Source organism: Rattus norvegicus, chromosome 12 (assembly GCF_021556685.1).
Source record: "Rattus norvegicus strain SHRSP/BbbUtx chromosome 12, alternate assembly SHRSP_T2T, whole genome shotgun sequence".
In the NCBI taxonomy this organism is placed as follows: Eukaryota; Metazoa; Chordata; class Mammalia; order Rodentia; family Muridae; genus Rattus; species Rattus norvegicus.
The window spans coordinates 21,126,053-21,145,670 of NC_141545.1; the positions used below are offsets into that span (position 1 = coordinate 21,126,053).

At 50.2% G+C, this 19,618-nt stretch overlaps 1 protein-coding gene across 1 annotated transcript in view; it reads left to right on the plus strand.

Annotated features, from left to right (window-relative positions):
* Mad1l1 (mitotic arrest deficient 1 like 1) overlaps positions 1–19,618 on the plus strand; it is a 310,787-nt gene that overhangs the window by 121,680 nt on the left and 169,489 nt on the right. Inside the window, 1 exon segment of the mRNA NM_001109387.1 lies at positions 10,959–11,103. Within this exon segment, the coding sequence (NP_001102857.1) occupies positions 10,959–11,103 (145 nt within the window).

Below are 19,618 nucleotides of genomic sequence, written 5' to 3' on the forward strand. Positions count from 1 at the left end.
GAGGTGTGAGGGGTGGTCCCTAGTATGATTCCTGCTGCTTCTCCACGTGTCGCCAGGGAACTCGGGGCAGGGCCCAGTGCTGCTCTGAGGCCTGTTTGCAAGCAGAGGTGGGCTTCTCGGAGGCTTATTGGGTTTCTTCCTTTTCTTCTTTCTTTCTCTTTTTTTCAAAGATTTATTTCTTTTTAAAATTTTATGTGTTTATATGTATACTCTGGTGTATGTATATATCTGAGCACTGTATGCATGTCCACAAAGGTCAGAGTGGCCATGAGGTACCCTGGAAGTGGTGTTAGTTTGTAATTGTTGCTGGTAACTCAGCTCAGGTACTCTGCAGAGCAGTAAATGCTTTAACTGCTGTGTACCTCTCCAGTCCTCATTGGTTTTCCATGTTTTAAAATTTTCTATTGATACAGTGTTTCTCTGTGTAGCCCTGGCTGTCCTAGAACTCCCTCTGTAGACCAGGCTAGCCTCAAACTCACATAGCTCTGCCTGTCTCTGTCTTCCCAGTGCTGCATTAAAGATGCACACCACTACCACCTGGCTTATTGTTTTCTTACAAGGAGCTAAGTTCCTGGTGTGAGGGAAATTGGGGTGATCTATCACTGCTGTCTGTCTTTATCTGTTCATTTGTCCATCTGTCATCTTCATTTTTATCATGTCTAGCTACCTGTGTACCTATCATCTATGTTTCTGTCATGTATCCATGTGTCTATGTATGATCTCTTCCTCCCCCCTCTCCCTCCCCCTCCCTCCCTCCCCCTCCCCCCCCCCACACACATGAGTGTACCCCTTCTCATCTGACACACACCTGTGTCAGCCATAACTTTCTTACCCGCTTTTAAGAATATTGTATCACTTTATTTTAATTACTTGTCTCTGTGGATATATACGTGAATGAGTGCAGGTGCTCATGGAAGCCAGGGGATGGCAGTGGAAGCCAGGGGATGGCAGTGTAGGGTAGGGGGCATCTGTGGAGGCCAGGGGACAGTGGAGGGCAGGGGAGGGCAGAAGAGAGGTCAGTGGAGGTCAGGGGAGGGCAGTGGAGGTCAGGGGAAGGCAGGGGAAGGCAGTGGAGGCTAGGGGAGGCCAGAAGAAGGAGTCAGTGGATGCCTCTGTTGGAAAGTTACAGGTAGCTCTGAGCAGTCTGTCAGGAAAGAGCACTAGCCCCGGCTTAACCATTTCTAACGTGTGTGTTGTTTTATAGCCTGTTTCAGTGCCACAGAAAGTACCACTGGCCTTTGTGTAAATAGCCAAGAGCTGTGATGTGTAGCCACATCCTCTGTCTGAATTATGTGTTTACACCTTTTATCCAGAAAGTTGGGTGGACAGCTCACAAGGGCTGCTCAGCAAGGCTTGGAGGAGTGATCTGCCCTCCGTTGTCTACATCGTCAGCAGACTCAGTGAGCGGCCTGTAGTGAGTTCTGCCCTGCCTGGGAGGTTGCTGGTTGGTAACTGATCAGTCAAATTGGATTATTCTTTATGGTTGGGGAGCAAATTGAAATTGTGAGAGGTGATTTTCCTTCTCACATTTTAAGGCCAGATGAGAGTATTTACTTGTGGCCTCTGTTTATCGGGAATGCAAGTTGAATATGGTGATTGGAATTGATGAGATGTTAGGAACAGCTCTCATCAGAGGCAGTGTGCCCAGTGACCAGAGACAGATGGCTTCCTCACGGTGAGCTTCCTCGGCTGGGCCTTTGGTCAGTAACTGTTTAAATCTCTGCTTTCCCTATTCTCTAGTTGTCTATACAGTTTGGCAGTTTTGTGATTTTGGGATGTGTGTGCATGTGTGAGTGGGTTTCAGAAAAATGTGTACTAATAACTGGAGGTTTTAGGACATGGAATGGATGGTAGAAATAACGACAGCTGTGTGCCATGCCGAGCCTCTTCCCAAGGGCGCTGGGAAACGTTGGCTCCTTTTGAATTTGCATTAGGCTGCTCCACTGCAGGAGCCAGGGCACCGCTACCACTTGTTTCCACCTGCATTTGGGATCTTTGCCGACATGGCCTCCTTGAGGTTTATTCCACATCTGACTGCCCATAGGGTCCGTTGGACACCTCCCAAGAGAGTGCCGGGAGCATCCTTTCATCATGCCCTTTGGTAAGGACATAGGGACAGTGCGGGACATCCTAGCTCTGCCTGCAGGCTCAGTAATATAGGTGTGGCGACCTTGCCCTGCTGTTGGTAGCACTTGAGTGCTCAGTGCTTGGTGCTGGTGCCTTTGCTGTCTGTGGTGGGAGGCTTTTAGGAATGAAACCTTTCTAGGAGGTAGTTGGGCCATCTAGGATGTGACATCCAAAGGGATGCAGAATTTATGCCTTACTTTATCTCTGGCTGGGGTGTGTAGGAGGAATGGGGGTGGATCTGTCTAACCTGGACTTCTTCTACACCTTCTGTGGAATATGTAGGTCTCTGTTGGCCTTTTTCCCTGAAGGCCACACCTATCAGAAATAAGCCTGCATCACCTAGAGTCTGGTCGTCAGCCATAGTGACTGCCTGGAGGGTCCTCCTGAGTGGAGACTAGCCTTTTGCAAGATTCCTGCGAAGCAGCCTTCCCACCTAGGGTGGCCCTGAGCACAAGGCTTCCAGTCACTTCCCTTCTGCTTCTTTGTCTTTTGTCAAGTTCCACCTCCTTCTCTTCTGTGTCTGCTCACAGAGGTGTCTTCTTAGAGGGGTCTCCCCAGCATCCTCTATTCCCCCTTCTGTGTGTCTGTATATTGGTCTAAGCAACCCTTGTCACTTTCAAAGCTCTGTTGGCAGATCCTCCCCCACTCCCTGTCTTACTGTCTGAGAGCATCTGACATGACGCTCACTGGAGAACAGTTTCTGACCACTACAGTCTGACTCCCGATGGCTCTGTCAGGGCTTGCCCTAATAACATGGGTGAATATTTCCTGGGTTTAGGGGTAGGGCCCAGTGCAGATTGTAGGGCTAATTTATTTGGCTTACCAGCTGGCCTGCTCTCTGTCATTCATTTCTGGGGCCATAACTCTGTCTCTGGGAGGTCCCTGTTAATTCATCACTCACTGGACAAGCAGATTTTTATAATTTTCTCTCAGTTTCTAGAGACCCCCCGTGGGCTGGGAGGAAGCAGGAGCATGCTGACCCCTTCCTGCTCAGTGCACATGACGCAGGGACTGCACTGCAGCAGGTCCCGATCAGAGGCCTCAGGAATGGGGACCTCTGCATATTCCTCTTGACACAGGTGTGGTGGTTAGGGACCTGTAGGCACCTGGTGACTTAGCTCCTGACCTGGGATATCTTAGTTCAGTGCTGCAGGCTGTGCCAGGCTTTGTGCCCAGAGGCCAGGAAGGGCAAGCATCTAGTTTTCCTGGTGCATACAACAGTGGCTTCACAGAGGTGACTCAGCGGCTTAGGTCTGCATTGACTTATCTGCAAAGCTCAAGGTTAGAAATCATTTGTGTTAGCAGGGTTTGATCTGTGCTCCTCAGCCCTTCAACAATAAAGGTGCTGTAGGGTTTGAATAAAATTGTACTAGTGTTTTTTTAGCCTCATGAAAGAGATGAATTACAAAAAGTTCACCATGTACATGGCAATTCCATTATCATAACCCGTAGGAGACCACTGCTATTGGTGCGTGTCAGACTGCTTTGGGCTGTCATCACAAAGGCTCTAAGGTAGCCCTCTGTGTGACACCTCTCCTCAAATGCTATGGAATGGGGGTTGTATCAGTACGTTTGGGCTCCTGTCACAATTATGCTGTAGTTAGGGCTCTTAATTTACAAGCTTGTCTTTCTTGGGGGCCTGCAGCCAAGTGGCTGAGGTTGCAGTGCTGGTAGATGTGTGAGGAGAAGGGCTATCTTTCTGCTTGGCATCTGCTCCTGAGGGTCTCCTCCAAAGCCCCTCACCCCATGACAAGAGCTCCCCCATCACTGTCCAGGCTCTTCCCAGCACTGGCATGTTGGTGATTAGGGCTTCACACTGACCCTCAGTTCTCAGCAGAGATGGCACCTACCTCAGCGATACCCTTGTCCACGGAGCCCTAGATGGCCTGGAGCGAGCTTTATAGTCCAGGCTGGCCTCAAACTCACAAAGATCTGCTTGCTTCTGCCTTTGCAGGATTAGCCACGTGCACCTTCATGCCCAGCTTTATGTTTTATGTTTTAGACAAGGTGTCATGTAGCCCAGTTCCACCTTGAATTTGCTGCATAGCCGAGGATGATTTTGGATTCCAACCTGTCTCCACCTCCTAAGTGCTAGGATCACAGGTGTGTGCTACCACACCTGTGTATGCAGTGCTAGGGAACTGCAGGCTGGGCGAGCATTCTGCCAGCTGAGCTGCATCCAAGGCCTCAGTGGTTTTAGGTTTTGTTTTTTTTAAACAGAGCCTGGCTTGGCCATGGCTGTGGAGGCGCATGCACACACTGTGTGTCTGCCCCACTTGGCCCTCCAGCACTGTTCTCTGTGTGGTGTGGTGAATGCCCTGCAGTACTCACACTTGTGGGTTTTTTGTTTTCTTTTTCCAGACAAGGTTTCTCTGGTAAGAGCCCTGGCTGTCCTAGAACTTGTTTTGTAGACCAGGATGGCTTCAAACTCACAGAAATCCACCTGCCCCTGCCTCCCAAGTGCTGGAATTAAAGGTGTGTGTCACCACTGTCCAGCTGCGCTTGTGGTTTTGAATGAGCGACTTTATTAAGTATATAGCAAGCCAATATTCCCCCCACCCCAATAGCAAGTAATAGATACATGACACATAGCTAGATAACGAACATGTAATTGGGTATGCACAACATCCAGCAGACACCAAATTGGGGAAGTTGAGGCAGCTAGAGTTCTTCTCCATCGAGCCTTTTCTTTAGGCTGAGTTTCCATGGCTGAACCTCTGGCTTTTCTTTCCCATGGTAGGCATTTCGATATCACAGAGTAAACACTGGTAACTTCTGTTGGCAATGGTTCCAGCCATTTCAAGAGTGTGACATTTTTACTCTTGGACTGTTTAGCTGTCCCAGACAAGAGGCCTCAGAGGATACTCATAGATAGACATGCTTGGTCTGAAATGGGGGAGGGAGGGAGGGCTCAGTCCTGTTGTTAGAGCCAGCTTCTCAATGAGCTCTACGTTGACAACTCACTGTCTGATGTATATAGACACACTGTGACTTGGTACCTGGCTTCTCTCTCAGATGGGCACCAAACACTTTCTTAGAGCTGCTCTATGGTGCCACAGTGTTTGGGGCCCCCACAGCATATGTTGATAGGGTATGCTTTTCTTGGTACATGAGTGTGGGGTGCTGGGATCCAGTTGGGGCAGGACCCAGGGCTCTGAAATGCTGGGTCAGGCAAGGAAAAGCTGGAAGAAGCATTGTCTTGGAGACATTTGTTAAAATGTCTCCTGCCGCTCTGCAGTAGCTCTTGGCCTGGCCTGGTTCCTTGAAAGTAGATATTCTTAGTCCTGGGTTTCTGACGAAGCTCACATGAAAGTGAGTGGCAGTGTCCCACCACATCCAAAGATGTCTCTCAAAGGCCTGAACTCATTCTCTCAGCAGATGCTGCCTCAGAAAGGCAGCGATCGATAAACACGCTCAGCTTCTCCTTGAAGAACCAAGAGCTTCGCTCTGAAGCCCCAGAGGTTCGTGGAAATGCCGCTGCCCTCAGAGTTCAGCTCGCTGTGGAGCGAGAGCTTTAATTTTTTATAAGCGATCTCTTTTCTTCCTTGAAAGAAAGACTGGCGTTGAATGGAGAGAACCTCCCTGGGGGGTGTGAAGGGAGGGCAAGAGAGAGAGCCAACAACCCCAGGAGATGGTGGGGAATCTATGTTAGGATGAAGTTGCTCAAATTCTTCCAGCTGTTGAGGCTCTCAGGACCCATGGACCCAGTGGGAGAGGTCCCCATTTCAATTTGAGATCCATGTCAACTTGAGGATTCCTGTATGTCTGCATTCTTGTGTGCCTGGGAGTCTAGGTGTGACTTGGAAGCCTGGCTGTGAGTGTTCAGAGCCTCTTTGGACATTGTATTGCGGCTCTCTTGTATGGTACTTTGTCTATCTGCAGGCCGTGTCTCCTCCATGGGACACCCCCACCCCCTGGAGCTTGCCAACCTGCTTCCTCCATGGACCTGCCTGGATGGAGAGTACCCACCTGTTCCCACACAGCCTCCCGTTCCTAAGCAGGCTCCAGGGTGTCTAGACCTCTGCCCCTTCTGCTCACATCTGTGCTCTGAGGACGGCTTTTATGTCCTCTCTCTTTCTCTTGAGGTTTTTCTTCTTGCTCCTGTTCTCAGTTCTTCACTGCCTCTGTCAAAGACTGAGTCTCCTAGCCAACTCCTGTTTCCACACAATGTGAATGCGCCCTGGATATGAGTATTTAATCTTTCATCCCCCAAGTGTCTCACACAATGTCTTCTCCTGTGCCTGTGGGGAGAAGAGTCCCTTCAGGATATTAGCTAACTAACCCAAGATACCTAATTCTCTTCTTTTACTCCATGCCACCTGCCTCACCATGGACTAAAGCACTCTTTTCCTCACTGGTTTTTTCTTTGCCATGGCAAGATACGCAGCAGTACCTCAGCTCTGGGGTGCATGGACCTGTAGCCCATGTTTGCCATACCAGCTGGCACCTACTTAGCCTGCCACAGAGGATGTGCAGGACCCCGTGCCTGACCAGCTTACTGGAGGGCTTCCCATCTGCTTCCTCCATACACTCTTCTCCTGCACACCATCTAATCAGGTCTGTGATGCCTGCTGTACTTAAAACCCCAGCCCCTGCAGGCAGCCAGTGCTCCCTACCCACTCAGATACCTGTATGTATCCTGCAGTCTCAGAAGGGATCTGCTGCTGCCTGTCTGGCGTATGTGAGCTGTCCCTTCCTCTGCAGTCACCTGCTCAGTGATTTATGCCTGTTTTGCAGCCAGGAGGAATCCAGCCTGTTGATCATTGTGCTCGGGGCTTCATTGAAGCTCTGCAAATGATGCTCTGGAGCGCCCTCCCTTTGCTTTGTTCTGAACTGCAGTTTATAGTCTGTCCCTGTCCTGTTGGAAACCTGGGAACCTATTCTGCCTGGAACTGACCTTAGGATCTGCTGTGGTCTGCAGTCCTGCCTGTTGTCTGGCATCTTCTGTAGGACCATGCATTCCTCTTATATCTGGTTTTGCTCTGCACAGCAGATGAAATGTATTTTGTTCTTAAAAGAGAGGACGGGGAGTAAAGCGCCTGCTACACAAGCATTTAGACTAAAGTCAGGTCCTCAGAAGCCACATAGAGCTGGGCACAGTGGTGTATCTGTTGGACAGAGGCAGGAAGATTTCAGTGGCTCACCTGCTAGCTAGCCTGGTCAAAACTGTGAGCCACAGGTTCAGGGAGAGGCCCTATCTCAAAAAATAAAATGACTAAAGGGCAGAGCTTGAGGAAGGCATTCTGACATGGATCTTTGGTCTGCACCAGCGAGTACAGAGGGTCTGTATGCAGGGGAGGAGCATATGAGAATGAGTGAGGGTGTGGACTAGGGCTGGAGACCAGAGGTAGAGTGCCTGCCTAGCAGGTACAAGATCTTGGGTTAGATACCTAACATTCCTGAGGGGACTCCTTTCTTCTTGGGGGAGGAGTATAATGGGGAGAGAGGGAGAAAAGGTTTTCTTTATAATCTGAAAAATTGGAACTCAGGTCTCACCGATACCCTTAAGACTCCACCTTCTCCTGTGGTGCCATAGCACATGGCATCTCTGATCATGGTCTGCAGTACGTGTGCCATCCCACATGGTTACCTAGGTGCAGGGCTGAGATTGAGTACCTGTGTCTTCGCCTCCCTTAGGTAGCAGAGCCTAGCTACAGTTGGAGGTTGGTAGCTGGCTCAGGCTGAGTGATAGATTTCCTGTGTCCAACCTTGCTGCCTGGTTCTGTTACACTGAGCCCTGGTCATCAGTGTCCCAGCAAAGTGGCTGTTATGACATTGCCTTGGGTTTGCATCTTTGCCAGGTGGATAGGACCCTGGGTAGCTACAATGGGAAGGCTGTCCCAAACTTCGTCTTGGGTTTAGCAGTCTTCCTGCTAGCTCCCCGAACTCCTTGCTGAGGGCAGTTCTCAGACCCCAGTCCTTCTGTGTGTGTGTCCTGTCCCCTGAAAAGTTGTGTCTGTCTCTCTGTGCTTGGCTCTTAAGTAGCAGAGCAAATGCTGCTATTCTAATTAAATTACCCACTTTGGAGCAGAGATTTAAGGCGCTTGTGAACCTCCCCACCTGAATTCAACGATTCAAGAGTCGATTTCACAGTCCTTGATTATTAAATTGGTCTGTGAATAGTTTTCAATTGAACTGGAACTCAAAATAGCCTCTTTATATCCCTGTTTCCCATGAATATTTGCTCTTGCCTTGCATTTGAGGTTGTGATGCACCTAGGGTGCAGGTGACAGTCAGCTGCTTCTCAGTGGGGCTAGGGGACAGTGCAAGTCCTGAGACTGCAGGATCGAAGCCCACCACTGTCCTTGAGGTCACATGGTTGGCTTTATCTTCTGTGGTCATGTTGGTGGCCAGAGTAGGGTTCCCTGCTACACTTCACAGGACCAGGAGCATCAAGGCCCCTGCTGAAGCTTCATAAATGTTTGACTTTCATTCACTTTCAAATTACACTTCAGCTGTTTAAATGATTTTACTGAGTTATAATTTACAAAACCCTGTATTCACTCAGATGTGAAATAGACATATTTGCAGGGGCGTCTACCTGACAAAAGCGTTATCTGCTGCCCTTGTGAATTCGGGTTTTCTTGAAATTGTGTAATCAAAGCAAACAAATATAATTGGATGCAGAAGTAATCTGAGCTGCAGGTGTCTCTCGCAGGCCCTGCCCCAGATCGTACATTTTCAAAGTAGCTGGTCACAGTTACTTTGCATGAGTGTTACATATGTCCCCTGATAACAGAATCCAGATGCCCTGCCCTGTGTGTGTATGCGTCTGTGTCTGTCTATGTCTGTCTGTCTGCCTATCTGTTTGTACATCTGCATTTATTTATTTGCCTGGCTGTCTTTGTGTGGGTCCATATATGCTTGGCACATATGTGGAGGTGTCAGTCTTCAGGCACCATTCTCCTTTGGCCTGAGACATGATCAAGTAGTCATCTAGAGAGCTGGCCAACATGCTTGCAGGATCTATCTGCCTGTTTCTGCTTCACATCTTTTTTAACAGCACTGGACTTACAGGTATGTCCTGCCATGCCCAGGTTATTGCGTGGCTGAGGATCCAAACTCAGATGGACGTGTTTGTAAGGCAAATGCATTACCAACTGAACTGTCTCCCTAGCCCCCATGTCTCATTTGTGAGAGCTTTTAGTATTTCCTTTGGAAAGAGGTCTGTGGTTGACAACGTGTACACTGTGTTCCTGTTGTCAGTTCATCATCAGGCAGCAGTGGCCATCTTGATGGTGGGGTTGGTTGGTCCTTTCCCAGCTGCTCCTGTCCTCTGATCTGTTTCTTTCTGCTGCTGTGACCCTTCTCCAGGGGCAGTCATGAGAAGGGCTGGTGGCCCAGTGTGTGTGAGAGGGCACCGTGTGAGTCTTTGATGAGATCCCTGCTCTTCGGGGATTTGTCACATTCTCTGTAGGACCAGTGGCAATGGAGGCTGCACTGGGCAGCTGTGGGACTAGTAGTGTGGTAGCAAGGGTACTTTGTGATGGTCTTTGCTCAGCCTAGGAGTGACCAATGGATCTTAGAGGCCTTAGTCCAGAGATCTGGGCCTCTGATGTTCGCAGAGACAATAGACCAAATTGTGAGCTTGCTTGTTGGAGTGTCATAAGGAAGGAAGGGGCCAAACCAAAGAGGCCACAGGGATACAGTAGGGAAGCAGGTATTGTAAAGGGAAGCCAGGCTTGGTGGCACAACCTATAACCCTGGTTTTTGGGATACTCAAACAGGAGATTAAAAGCTCAAGTTCAGCTTTGGAGACTTAGTGAGATCCTGTCTTAAAGTAAAAAAATAAGAGGAAGGCTGGGAATGTAGCTCAGTGCAGAGCACTTATTTAAGACTCTCCCAGTGAGGGGCTGGGGCGTGGCTCAGTGGTAGAGCCCCTGCCTAGAATCCCCCAGTGAGGGGCTAGGGTGTGGCTCAGTGGTAGAGCCCCTGCCTAGAATCCCCCAATGAGGGGCTGGGGCGTGGCTTAGTGGTAGAGCCCCTGCCTAGAATCCCCCAGTGAGGGCTGGGGTGTGGCTCAGTGGTAGAGCCCCTGCCTAGAATCCCCCAATGAGGGGCTGGGGCGTGGCTTAGTGGTAGAGCCCCTGCCTAGAATCCCCCAGTGAGGGCTGGGGTGTGGCTCAGTGGTAGAGCCCCTGCCTAGAATCCCCCAGTGAGGGCTGGGCTGTGGCTCAGTGGTAGAGCCCCTGCCTAGAATCCCCCAGTGAGGGGCTGACAGCCTGGCCCAGTAATAGAGGTCTTGCTTAGTATGCCTGAAGCTTTGGCTTTAATCCTTTATACTGCAAAAACACATACACACGTGTATAAATAGAGAAAGGGAAAGTAGAGGAGGTCAGATGCCATTGTTTGGGTATGTTCTGACATCTGTTATCACATGGCAAGCCTAGCACCCAGTGTGAGCCAGGACTTTCTCCTTCAGAAACTCTCCAGGCCCAGTGCTTGCTGCGGGGGCTGTTCTCCGCACCCGCCCTGTGCTGCACATCTGTGCCGACTGTGACTCACATGGGAAGTGCTTGCGCTGGCAATTTAGCTCATTCAGAAGTGCCGTCTTGAAGTGCCTGTGGCTGACAATCTTTCCCATTGTGTGTGGAGTTGCACTTCCCTCCCCCTCGCACCGTGTTCTGGGATCACCCTGGGTGTCTTTGAAATCCAGAATCTCCTGAAAGGCACTAAGTAGCTATTCAGGAGCGAGGAAACGACGACGAGGTGTTTGCACGTGCAGCTCTATTTTAGGATGCCCCTGTGGGATACACAGTGGGGGATGTGTCCTTAGTCATGGGGATGGTCATGTCAGGCCTCATGGATCTACCATCTTGCCTTCCCTACAGTGCCCGGGGTCTGGAGAAGGCCCAGCAGCAGCTCCAGGATGAGGTCCGGCAGGTCAATGCACAGCTGCTGGAAGAGAGGAAGAAGAGGGAGACACATGAGGCACTTGCCCGAAGGCTCCAGAAGCGCAATGCATTGCTGACCAAGGTACAGTTCACCCAGCGTGGCTGAGCTCACCCATACCCACACCACCATGCCCATGCCTGGCCTTTTCTCTCTGATTGCTCATCTTCATGCAGACTCTGTGGTCCACAGCTTTACATCTCCAGTGGGTATCCTGCATACCCTAGACCACAGGCCAGGCACACTGCTGGCCTTTCCTAGCTGCAGGCTGCAACAGAACAGTTCAGTTAGGCTGCGTGCTCTCAGTCCAGATTTGAGGACACTGTTTTGAATAGCAGGAGTCATCCAGAGCCCTGAGCTACAGCATACAACCATAATCCTAGAATTTAGGAGACCGAGGCAAGAAGGAATTGAAGGCTCTCTCAACCAGCCTCCCAGACTCACTTTCTCGCATGTCTTGACCTGGGCTGGTGCAGCACCTCAGGGAAAGTGTTTTCTATAAGCTGGCCTTCCTTAGTGGTGGGCAGCCTTCCTGCCCTGTGCTGTCAGCATGAGCAGAGGAAACCGGAGAGGGCTGTGAGGATGGCCACCCGGGTATAGAGCGGATGCTGCGGCTCCTTACAGAGTGATGCGCTACTCCTGATGGCCTTATGCCAATCCCCCAGTGTCTCCTAAAAGAAGATCTCGCATTTGTGTTGACCTCACACACTTCTTCCCAGGGCTGGGGCAGGGCTGAGCCTTCCTTTTAGGCCTCAGGGCTCAGGAAAGGAAGTGGCTAGACTGTCTTCTCATAGTAGCTTAGTTCCGGCATTGTACCTTGGCCTAGGAGACGCTAAGCGTGTTGGCATAGTTTCCTTCCTGGACCTCAGCGTCATCCGTTCCTGCGCAGCATCTGTCATTGTGAAGCCTGTGTGATGGGAATGTGTGGTCATGGCCTTCAGACTTGACAGTGCAGTGGGCAAGAGGCAGAGCTCTCAGCCATACAGTCACCAGCCGTGACAAAGACAAACACTGCTGTGCGCACTGACACGGGGGGAGCTGTCGGAGGTGAGGCTTAAACAAAGACCCAGAGGATTTACTGTTTACCAGAGCATGTGAAGAGAGCTGGCCCCATCCCCATAGAGACATGGTTCAGGGAAGAAGGCTGTCACAGAGATGCCAAGATTGCAGGTGCACGGGGGCAGGAGGTGGCAGATGTCTGGTCTGCTGGCCATGGGCAGCTTACTATGTGTGCGGGTGGCATGAGAAGACAGCCAGCTCAGAGAGTGGGATGGGGAGGGGATCTGCTTTATAGACTTCCTTAGTGGAAGAGGCGCTTGTGTCCTGTGACCCAGAACCTCCAGATGTACTGTGTGGTGAAGAGAGACTAACTGTTCCTTGTGATCTCAGGACTATTGCTCAGACTGCGAGAATGAGCTCTGAGGGATGGTCCTGAGCTGCCTCAGCTACACCGCTGAGGTGTTAGTACAACAGACAGCCATCTGCAGCACCCTGCCATCTGACAGCAAGTTCTTTGTCTGCCCTGGGAGGCTCTGCAGTGCAGGCCCAGGAGAGGAAGTCTATTCGTAGGGCGGCTATGCGTAGGGCGGCTATGCGTAGGGTGGAGGACTCAGAGTTAGCATCTGCCCTTTTCATACTTCCAGCCTGCCTTGCCCCTCCCAGCCAGCCTGGTAGAGAAGCTTCCAGACTCTGGATTTCTGGAGCTTGTGCATTGGTCACAGCCTTCTGGGTCCTTGGAGAAATTGCTCTAGAAGCACAGCTATTTCATCTACTTTCAGGAGAAATCAGTGGTCTGATCTTGGTGTGTGCGTCCATGTTGTGTACTTGTATGCCCACATACTCTGGGTGTTTTGGTAGAATGGGTTCCATAGCATTCCCACATGTGCATGCCGAGTGGGACATTTTGTGTTGGCTATGTATACTCTGTGACTGCTGTGGCCCTCGTTGCTGCTGTATCACTAGAGCTGCGGTGAACTTGGTGGTGACTGTTCACAGTATGATCTTCGTTGAGCTCCTGTGCTTCCTTGAACAGATCCTGTGAGGCTTGTGCCTAGTGTGTTATGTGGGGGGGCGTCTCTGTCCTTGACATTCCCACCTGGTGTGCCCTAGTCAGGAAATTTCCACTCTCCTCCCTGAACATGGAAATCCAATGGCTCTCTGTCCACAGTGGCCTCACCCTGACCCATGCTGCACTCCTGGCCTCACTCTGAGTCAGTGGGAAGGTAGCTATCGATTGCCCGACACTGACTGATTATCTATACCAATGATTATCTATACCAGCTGTCCCTCTGAGAGATTCAATGGATCAATACCCATTGCCTTCCCAGCCCTGGGTCTGGGATGTAGGGATTTGACTTGCTAGCCAGCCAGAATGATGCAACTATTCATTAGGCCAGTCTAGTGCTTTCACAGTGTGGTATAATGTCCCCTGTTCTACCTGCTGGCTAAGCATCTGGCCTGGGTATCCTGGACTCCAGTCTGGCTTACCTGTGAGCCCATCTTCACTGTCCCAATGGCTGCTGTTAGGCCTCAGTCTCTAGGTCTGCTCACTTCTGCCTGACCTTGCCTCTCTGCACCTCCAGCCCAGCCCCCTGAGGGGGAGGGTGTGGGTCCTGTCTAACACCCATCTGCACAGCCTGGAACCAGCTGTGCTGTTCCTCCTTGGCATCCCCTCCAAGGGGCCTCTGCCTGCTTCACATTCCAGTTCACGGTGCTTGGCATGCACAATTTTGTCTCGAGACCTTTATTAAGTGGCTCCAGTCTAAGGAGTTAATTGTTACTGATAGCTAAGAGTATAATTACCTTGGTAAAATATCATGACTATTTTAAGCAATTGAAAATTGGCTTCTGGCACTGGGTGAACACAAACCATTTTCCTATTTGAGGCACGCTATTTCTAGTGCTCACTAATAATCTATACCATAGTTGCAGAATCATATTTATAGAATATAAGCAAGAATTTATTTTTATTTTATTTTATTTTTATGAAAGAAAACGTTCCATTTCCTCTATTTGGTCACCCGAGGTCCCCAGGGGCACAGTCACTAGGGACACAGATTCTAGAAAGCAGGCCTGGAAAGAAGTGACTTGTTGGGCCCTTGGTGGCCAGTCCTATCTTGGTGAGGTGGCAATTGCAGAGGCCATTTGGTTGTCATGGCGAAGTCCTGTCTTAGGACCCCTCAGATTGTTTCAGTGCGTTTGTGTATGTATTTGCACATGTGAATTCTTGTTCATGTAGATATGCATGTAGAGGCCAGAGATCAACCTTAGTGTCTTTCTTCAGATACCTCCTACCTGGGTTTGTGTGTGTGTGTGTGTGTGTGTGTGTGTGTGTGTGTGTGTGTGTGTTACATTTATATGTGTGTGCAACTTAAAACACAACCTGTAGGAAGTGGTTCTCTCCTCCCGTGTGGTGGGATCAAACAGAGTGTCAGGCTTGGCTGCAGAGTGCCCTTACCTGTGAGGCCCTTGTCTCTGCCATAGTCTCCCATTTGCCTGGAGCTTACCAAATAGGCTTGACTTAGTGTCAGGTCCCAGGGATTTTCCTGCCTCAGCCTTCCCTACCCCAGGGTCACAAACATGAACCATTCATTGCACCTGGCCTTTTAAATGTGGATTCTTGGGTTCTAACTTAGGTCTTTGTGCTTATAAAGCCGGCACTTTACTAATTGAGCCATCTTCACTGTTCCTGGACTTGGCGCTGTGGATAGTGAGTGTTCTGTGCCTGCTCTGCTTGTGTTGCTGTGAACAGGTTCCTGGAGTAAGTCTCTTGGGAAGTGACAGCTGTCTGTCTTTGTGCTTGCTGGGAGGCTGAGCTGTTCCCTTTTGTGAAATGTCCTTTGAGTCAAGACTCTCATAGACTGTAACTTCCTACTTTCTCAAGGCCTCTGCTGTGGCACTCTGGCCACCCACAACAGTGGAGCCAATGTGGCATCGACCCTAGAGGCAAGTAGCAGACTTGTCCACAGTGCCTACCGTTTCGAGTGCTTCTGTGAGCTACCGGCAGACAGGTGGTCTGTGCCTCCTCTGTGGAGAGTGCGCTGCCACACTCCAGGTCAGCCCTGAAGCCTGGGGACATTCCCTCCACTGCTAATCCACGGGGATTGTGCCTGACTCCTGCGTGTGGCACAGTTCGATTCACAGGCTACTCCTATGAGAGCTAGAGATCACATGCAGTCGTGGGTTCCTGTGGCCCTGGAAGAACTGTGGGCAGGGAATGGGCACCATACCCAAGGGTCTTGTTCCTGGTGAAGGGTGAGGAGAGGTATGGCGCTGGGGCAGGAGGCTCATGCAGCCCATCTTGCTGAGTATTTGCTTTGGAATGACTTGGTTTTCTTCCTGCTAGAACGCTGTCACAAGGTCAGATGTACTCCCATAGACAGGAGAGGGAAGCAGTGTCTGCTTAAGTTCTTATCTATTAGGCATGTACCCAACGTTGCCATTCTCCTACTTGGAGAGCTCTAACAGATGCAGGGTCTCCTCTGCTCCGTGCTGGGCAGGACACTGTCTGCAGATGAGCACTGTGCCAGAGGGACGCTCCCTGGCTCTCAGCCCTGTCCTACGTCACCTCTGGAGGGTGGGATAGAATCAGGTGGGGCTCTCTCTGCCCTGCCCTTAGGGTGCTTTGTTTTATGGCGCATGTTTGTGAAGAACCTTCTAGAGGCAGAGGGGCTGTGAACTAGCTGGGCGCTTCCGTGGGGTTGAGATGGACCTGGGGCTCTGTAAGGAAACCCTTAGTAGGGTTCTGTAGGCTTACTGTGTATGTACTCGTTGGTCAGCTTCTCTCTCTCTCTTTCTCTCTCTCTCTCTCTCTCTCTCTCTCTCTCTCTCTCTCTCTCTCTTTTTTCTTTTTTCTTTTTTTCGGAGCTGGGGACTAAACCCAGGGCCTTGCACTTGCTAGGCAAGCGCTCTACCACTGAACTAAATCCCCAACCCCATGTGTGTGTGTGTTTTATTGGTCCACAGTGTGGCTTCTTGTGCTGCAGAATTGTGCATTGGAGGTCTATTCTCATTGACAGAGTTCATTCACTGTCCACTTCTGTGATCGGGGGTGAAAATACCACTATGTGCCCATCCATTTTCATCTGGGCACATCTTTGGCCTTTCCCAGTATGGCTGGTGCTGTCGAATATTTTGGAATACGGCACTAGGTACTTGTGTCCATTGTGTCTTTATTCTGCAGTGTGTTTTGTTTTTCCCAGTGAGTTTTGTGCTGAAGGCTGTGTGCACCTCCTGCAGTGCAGGAAAGACGGGGGGCAGGCAGCAAGCAGCCTTGTGTTCCCCTCACACTCAGGGGACCCACCTGCTTCTGACTGTGAATGTGGTTTTGCTGTGAACTGACAGGGCCCCTGCTCTTCATGTCTGGCTTCTGATAACCGTGGTTAGCGTCGTGTTGCTGTTGTGTGGACCTCAAGTGGCTGGACTTAACATGTCACAAATAAATTGATACTTTAGTGCACGTGCTTGTCCACAGCGAGTGCTCTAGCTGACAGCTCTGGTGACCATAGGCTGCCTTGGGTTGGCAAACCACCTGCCAGAGTGCCCAGTGAGGGTGCCACATGCATTCTCCATCCTCTAGATTCACACAACTCTCCAGTTCTTTGGCCTCTCAAGTTTCCCTAGGGATTAGCAGGTGATCTGGAATCTGGGTGTGACCCCTTGCATAGGGATAAGACCCTCTTCACCTGTGGCATGCTTTCACTTGTCACCACTTCTGTGTCTGCAGGTGAACAGACGTTTTTCATTTTAATTGCAGTCCAGTATATCGATTTTCTCTTTCTGCTGGCGCTCTGGGCGTTTTGATTAAGTATCTCTGCTGACTGAAGTCAGGAAGATATTAAAGGGAACCTCACAGCTTCCTCCAAGCAGTCCATGGTTTTACCTTTTATGCTCAAGTCTGACAGGCACCTGGAATTGGGTTTGGAGTGTGATATGAAACAGGTGCCCAGGCTTGTTCTGTCTTCTGTGATCCACTGTTGAATGGCTCTGCTCTTGAAAGGGGCATCCTTTGACCTGTCCATAGTGGGCTGCTGTAGAATCTGCTGTCAGCTCCTCGTGTCTCTCTGTCCATGTCACCTTGTCTGAATTTCCACTTGAATGTAAGTGTTGATATCTGCCAGATCTGTTGTTCTTTCAATTCCCTAGCTGCAATGGCCCAGGCCTGTGAGCCCAGCTACCAGCTCTAGATCAGCGCGCTCTACAACGTGAGTGCAAACTTTGAGCAAACTAGCAAGACTCTGTTGCAGAATAAGACACGAAGAATTGCCTGAATGGGGTGGGGTGGCGGTGTTGCAGAAATGGCTAAGGAGGCAGGGATTTGTGTGCAATCTTCAGGATTCACGTAAGATGCTCGCAAGTGGGCTGGTGAGGGGACCCAGTGGCTAAGGATGCTTGTCATGAAGCCCGATGACCTTAGCCTTAGAAACCACATGAAAGTGGAGACTAGTGCTGTCTCTGCTGACTAACACATGTGTACCACAGAGCGCCCCCTAAATAAATAAAGTTGGGAAGAAAGAAAGAATGAGGGCTGGAGAGATGGCTCGGCTGTTAAGAGCTCTTGATGTTTTCTTAGGATTCAGGCTCAGCTCCAGCAGTCTCCCTGGAGCCCTGGGACTGCATGTAACTCTAGCTCCAGGCCCCTTCAGTCTTTCGACCTCTCTGGACACTCACACGAATGTGACACGTGCACAAACACATATGCGCACACACATAAGTACAAAACATCTTAAAAGATTGGTACTTCCCATACATGGGCAGCCCCACACCCGCACACAAACTGCTTCCATCTCTGGGACAGATCTGTAGGTCCCCTACACCTCCCCCTGTGCCGCTGGTTACCTCTCACAGGACACTGCTAGAGTATGATTCAGACGGCAATGAGTTCTTGAATCATTTTGGAGAAAAATTGTATCTTGGTGTTGTTTGGTTTTATAAGTGGCATTAACCATCCCTCATTTACTGAGATGGTCTTTAATTTTTCACAGCAAGTTTTATAGATTTTATACTAAAAATCTGACACAGCATTGGATTTCCTCCCTATTTTCTACTTATGGTGTGTGCTCTTTTTAGTTATATTTGTATCAGGGGCGGGAAGGGGAGGATACACATGTGAATGGGTGTGTCTGAGAGGGCCAGAAGTGTCGGAGCTGGAGTCACAGGCATTTGTGAGCTCCTGACACGAGTGCTGGGAGGTCAACTTGGGTCCTCCCTAAGAGCCATCTCTCCAGCCCCCTCTGGTAAGTTTGCAAGGCGACTTAGCAGACTCTTCATTTTGTTTATCTTCTGCCTAGTGGTTATGATCAGCCTCTTATGACTGCTGGCCCTCAGCACAGCCTGCGGACGATCATGCTGAGGAGGAAGCACCTGTGCTGCACGGTCTGAGGCTGGGCAGCCCATGTGCTGTGGGGTTTTGTTGGTTGAGTGATCTTAGAGTTATGGGAAGTTGTGATGATAGAGAGGTATCTCTTATGCCTGTGACCAAGCTTCTTCTGGCGTACACCTGGAGTGGTGTACTGCAGGGTGAGCATGGGTGGCAGACTGTGCCATCCTGTCATCCATTTGGGTTTACTTACACGGACCCATGACCTTCAGGATGAAGGGCTGTCTGGCCCTGCCTGTGATCCTGGTTCCTATTTCGGTGATTCTCATGTTCCAAGCATCCCATCAAAGCAGAATCATGTTTGTGGGTTTTACTTTTCTGAATGCTGCACCTGTGGAGGCCAGAGAACAGCCTTGTTAGTTCTTTCTTTGCACCTTTATTGGGTTCTGGGGGTTCACTCAGGTCACCCCTCTAAGCCACCCCACCAGCTCCAGTTTTAGACTTTAAGCAGTCAGCGGTAAGCCAAGTGTTGCTGGCACCCTTTCTCTTCCCTTTGTCTGTATGGTATCCCATTGGCTGGCTCTTAGGTTCTGGGTCCTGTGCACTGCTGTGCTCAGTGTTCTAGTATGGAGATGCTTTGGTATTGCAAGGGTCACTTATAGGAGTGTCATCTCTGGGACTAGATGGGTGTAGAACTTCCACACTATAGGTGGCCCAGAGAGCTTTCTCCACCCTGGACACCTTCTGTGCCTGTCTGGTCATCCCTCCCTCCTGCTATTGCTTTGGATGCCTAGTAGCTCAGCCCGCCACCCTCTCCCAGGCTGTGCCTTCATATGTATCCTGTTGGGTCGCATGCAATCCTGTTAGACTAGGAATAAATCTTTGTCATTCTTCCACGTTTTTTCTCACCCCTCTGCCTGGGTGGATCCTTGCCTGGATGTTCATTTTCTAGAGGGCATCACAGTAGGCCATGGGTTCCAGTAATTGGGCTTAGTATGGACATGAGTTATGAGTACCCAGAAATCCTTGGTGTGACAATGCTATGCTGAGTGGAGCCTTTTCTGTGTGAGTGTGTGCATGTGGAGGTCAAAGGACAATCTGTGGCCTCTTCCTTAATGACTCCTCACCTGGGTTTTAGAGACTGGCTCTCATTGTCCTGGAGCTTCTTGAGTAGGCTAGGCTGACAGGCCACTGAGCTCCAGGGGTCATCCTTGAACAGGGCTACAGATGTACCACCACAGCCAGCTTGTAAGTAGGTGCTGGGGATCAAACACAGGTCCT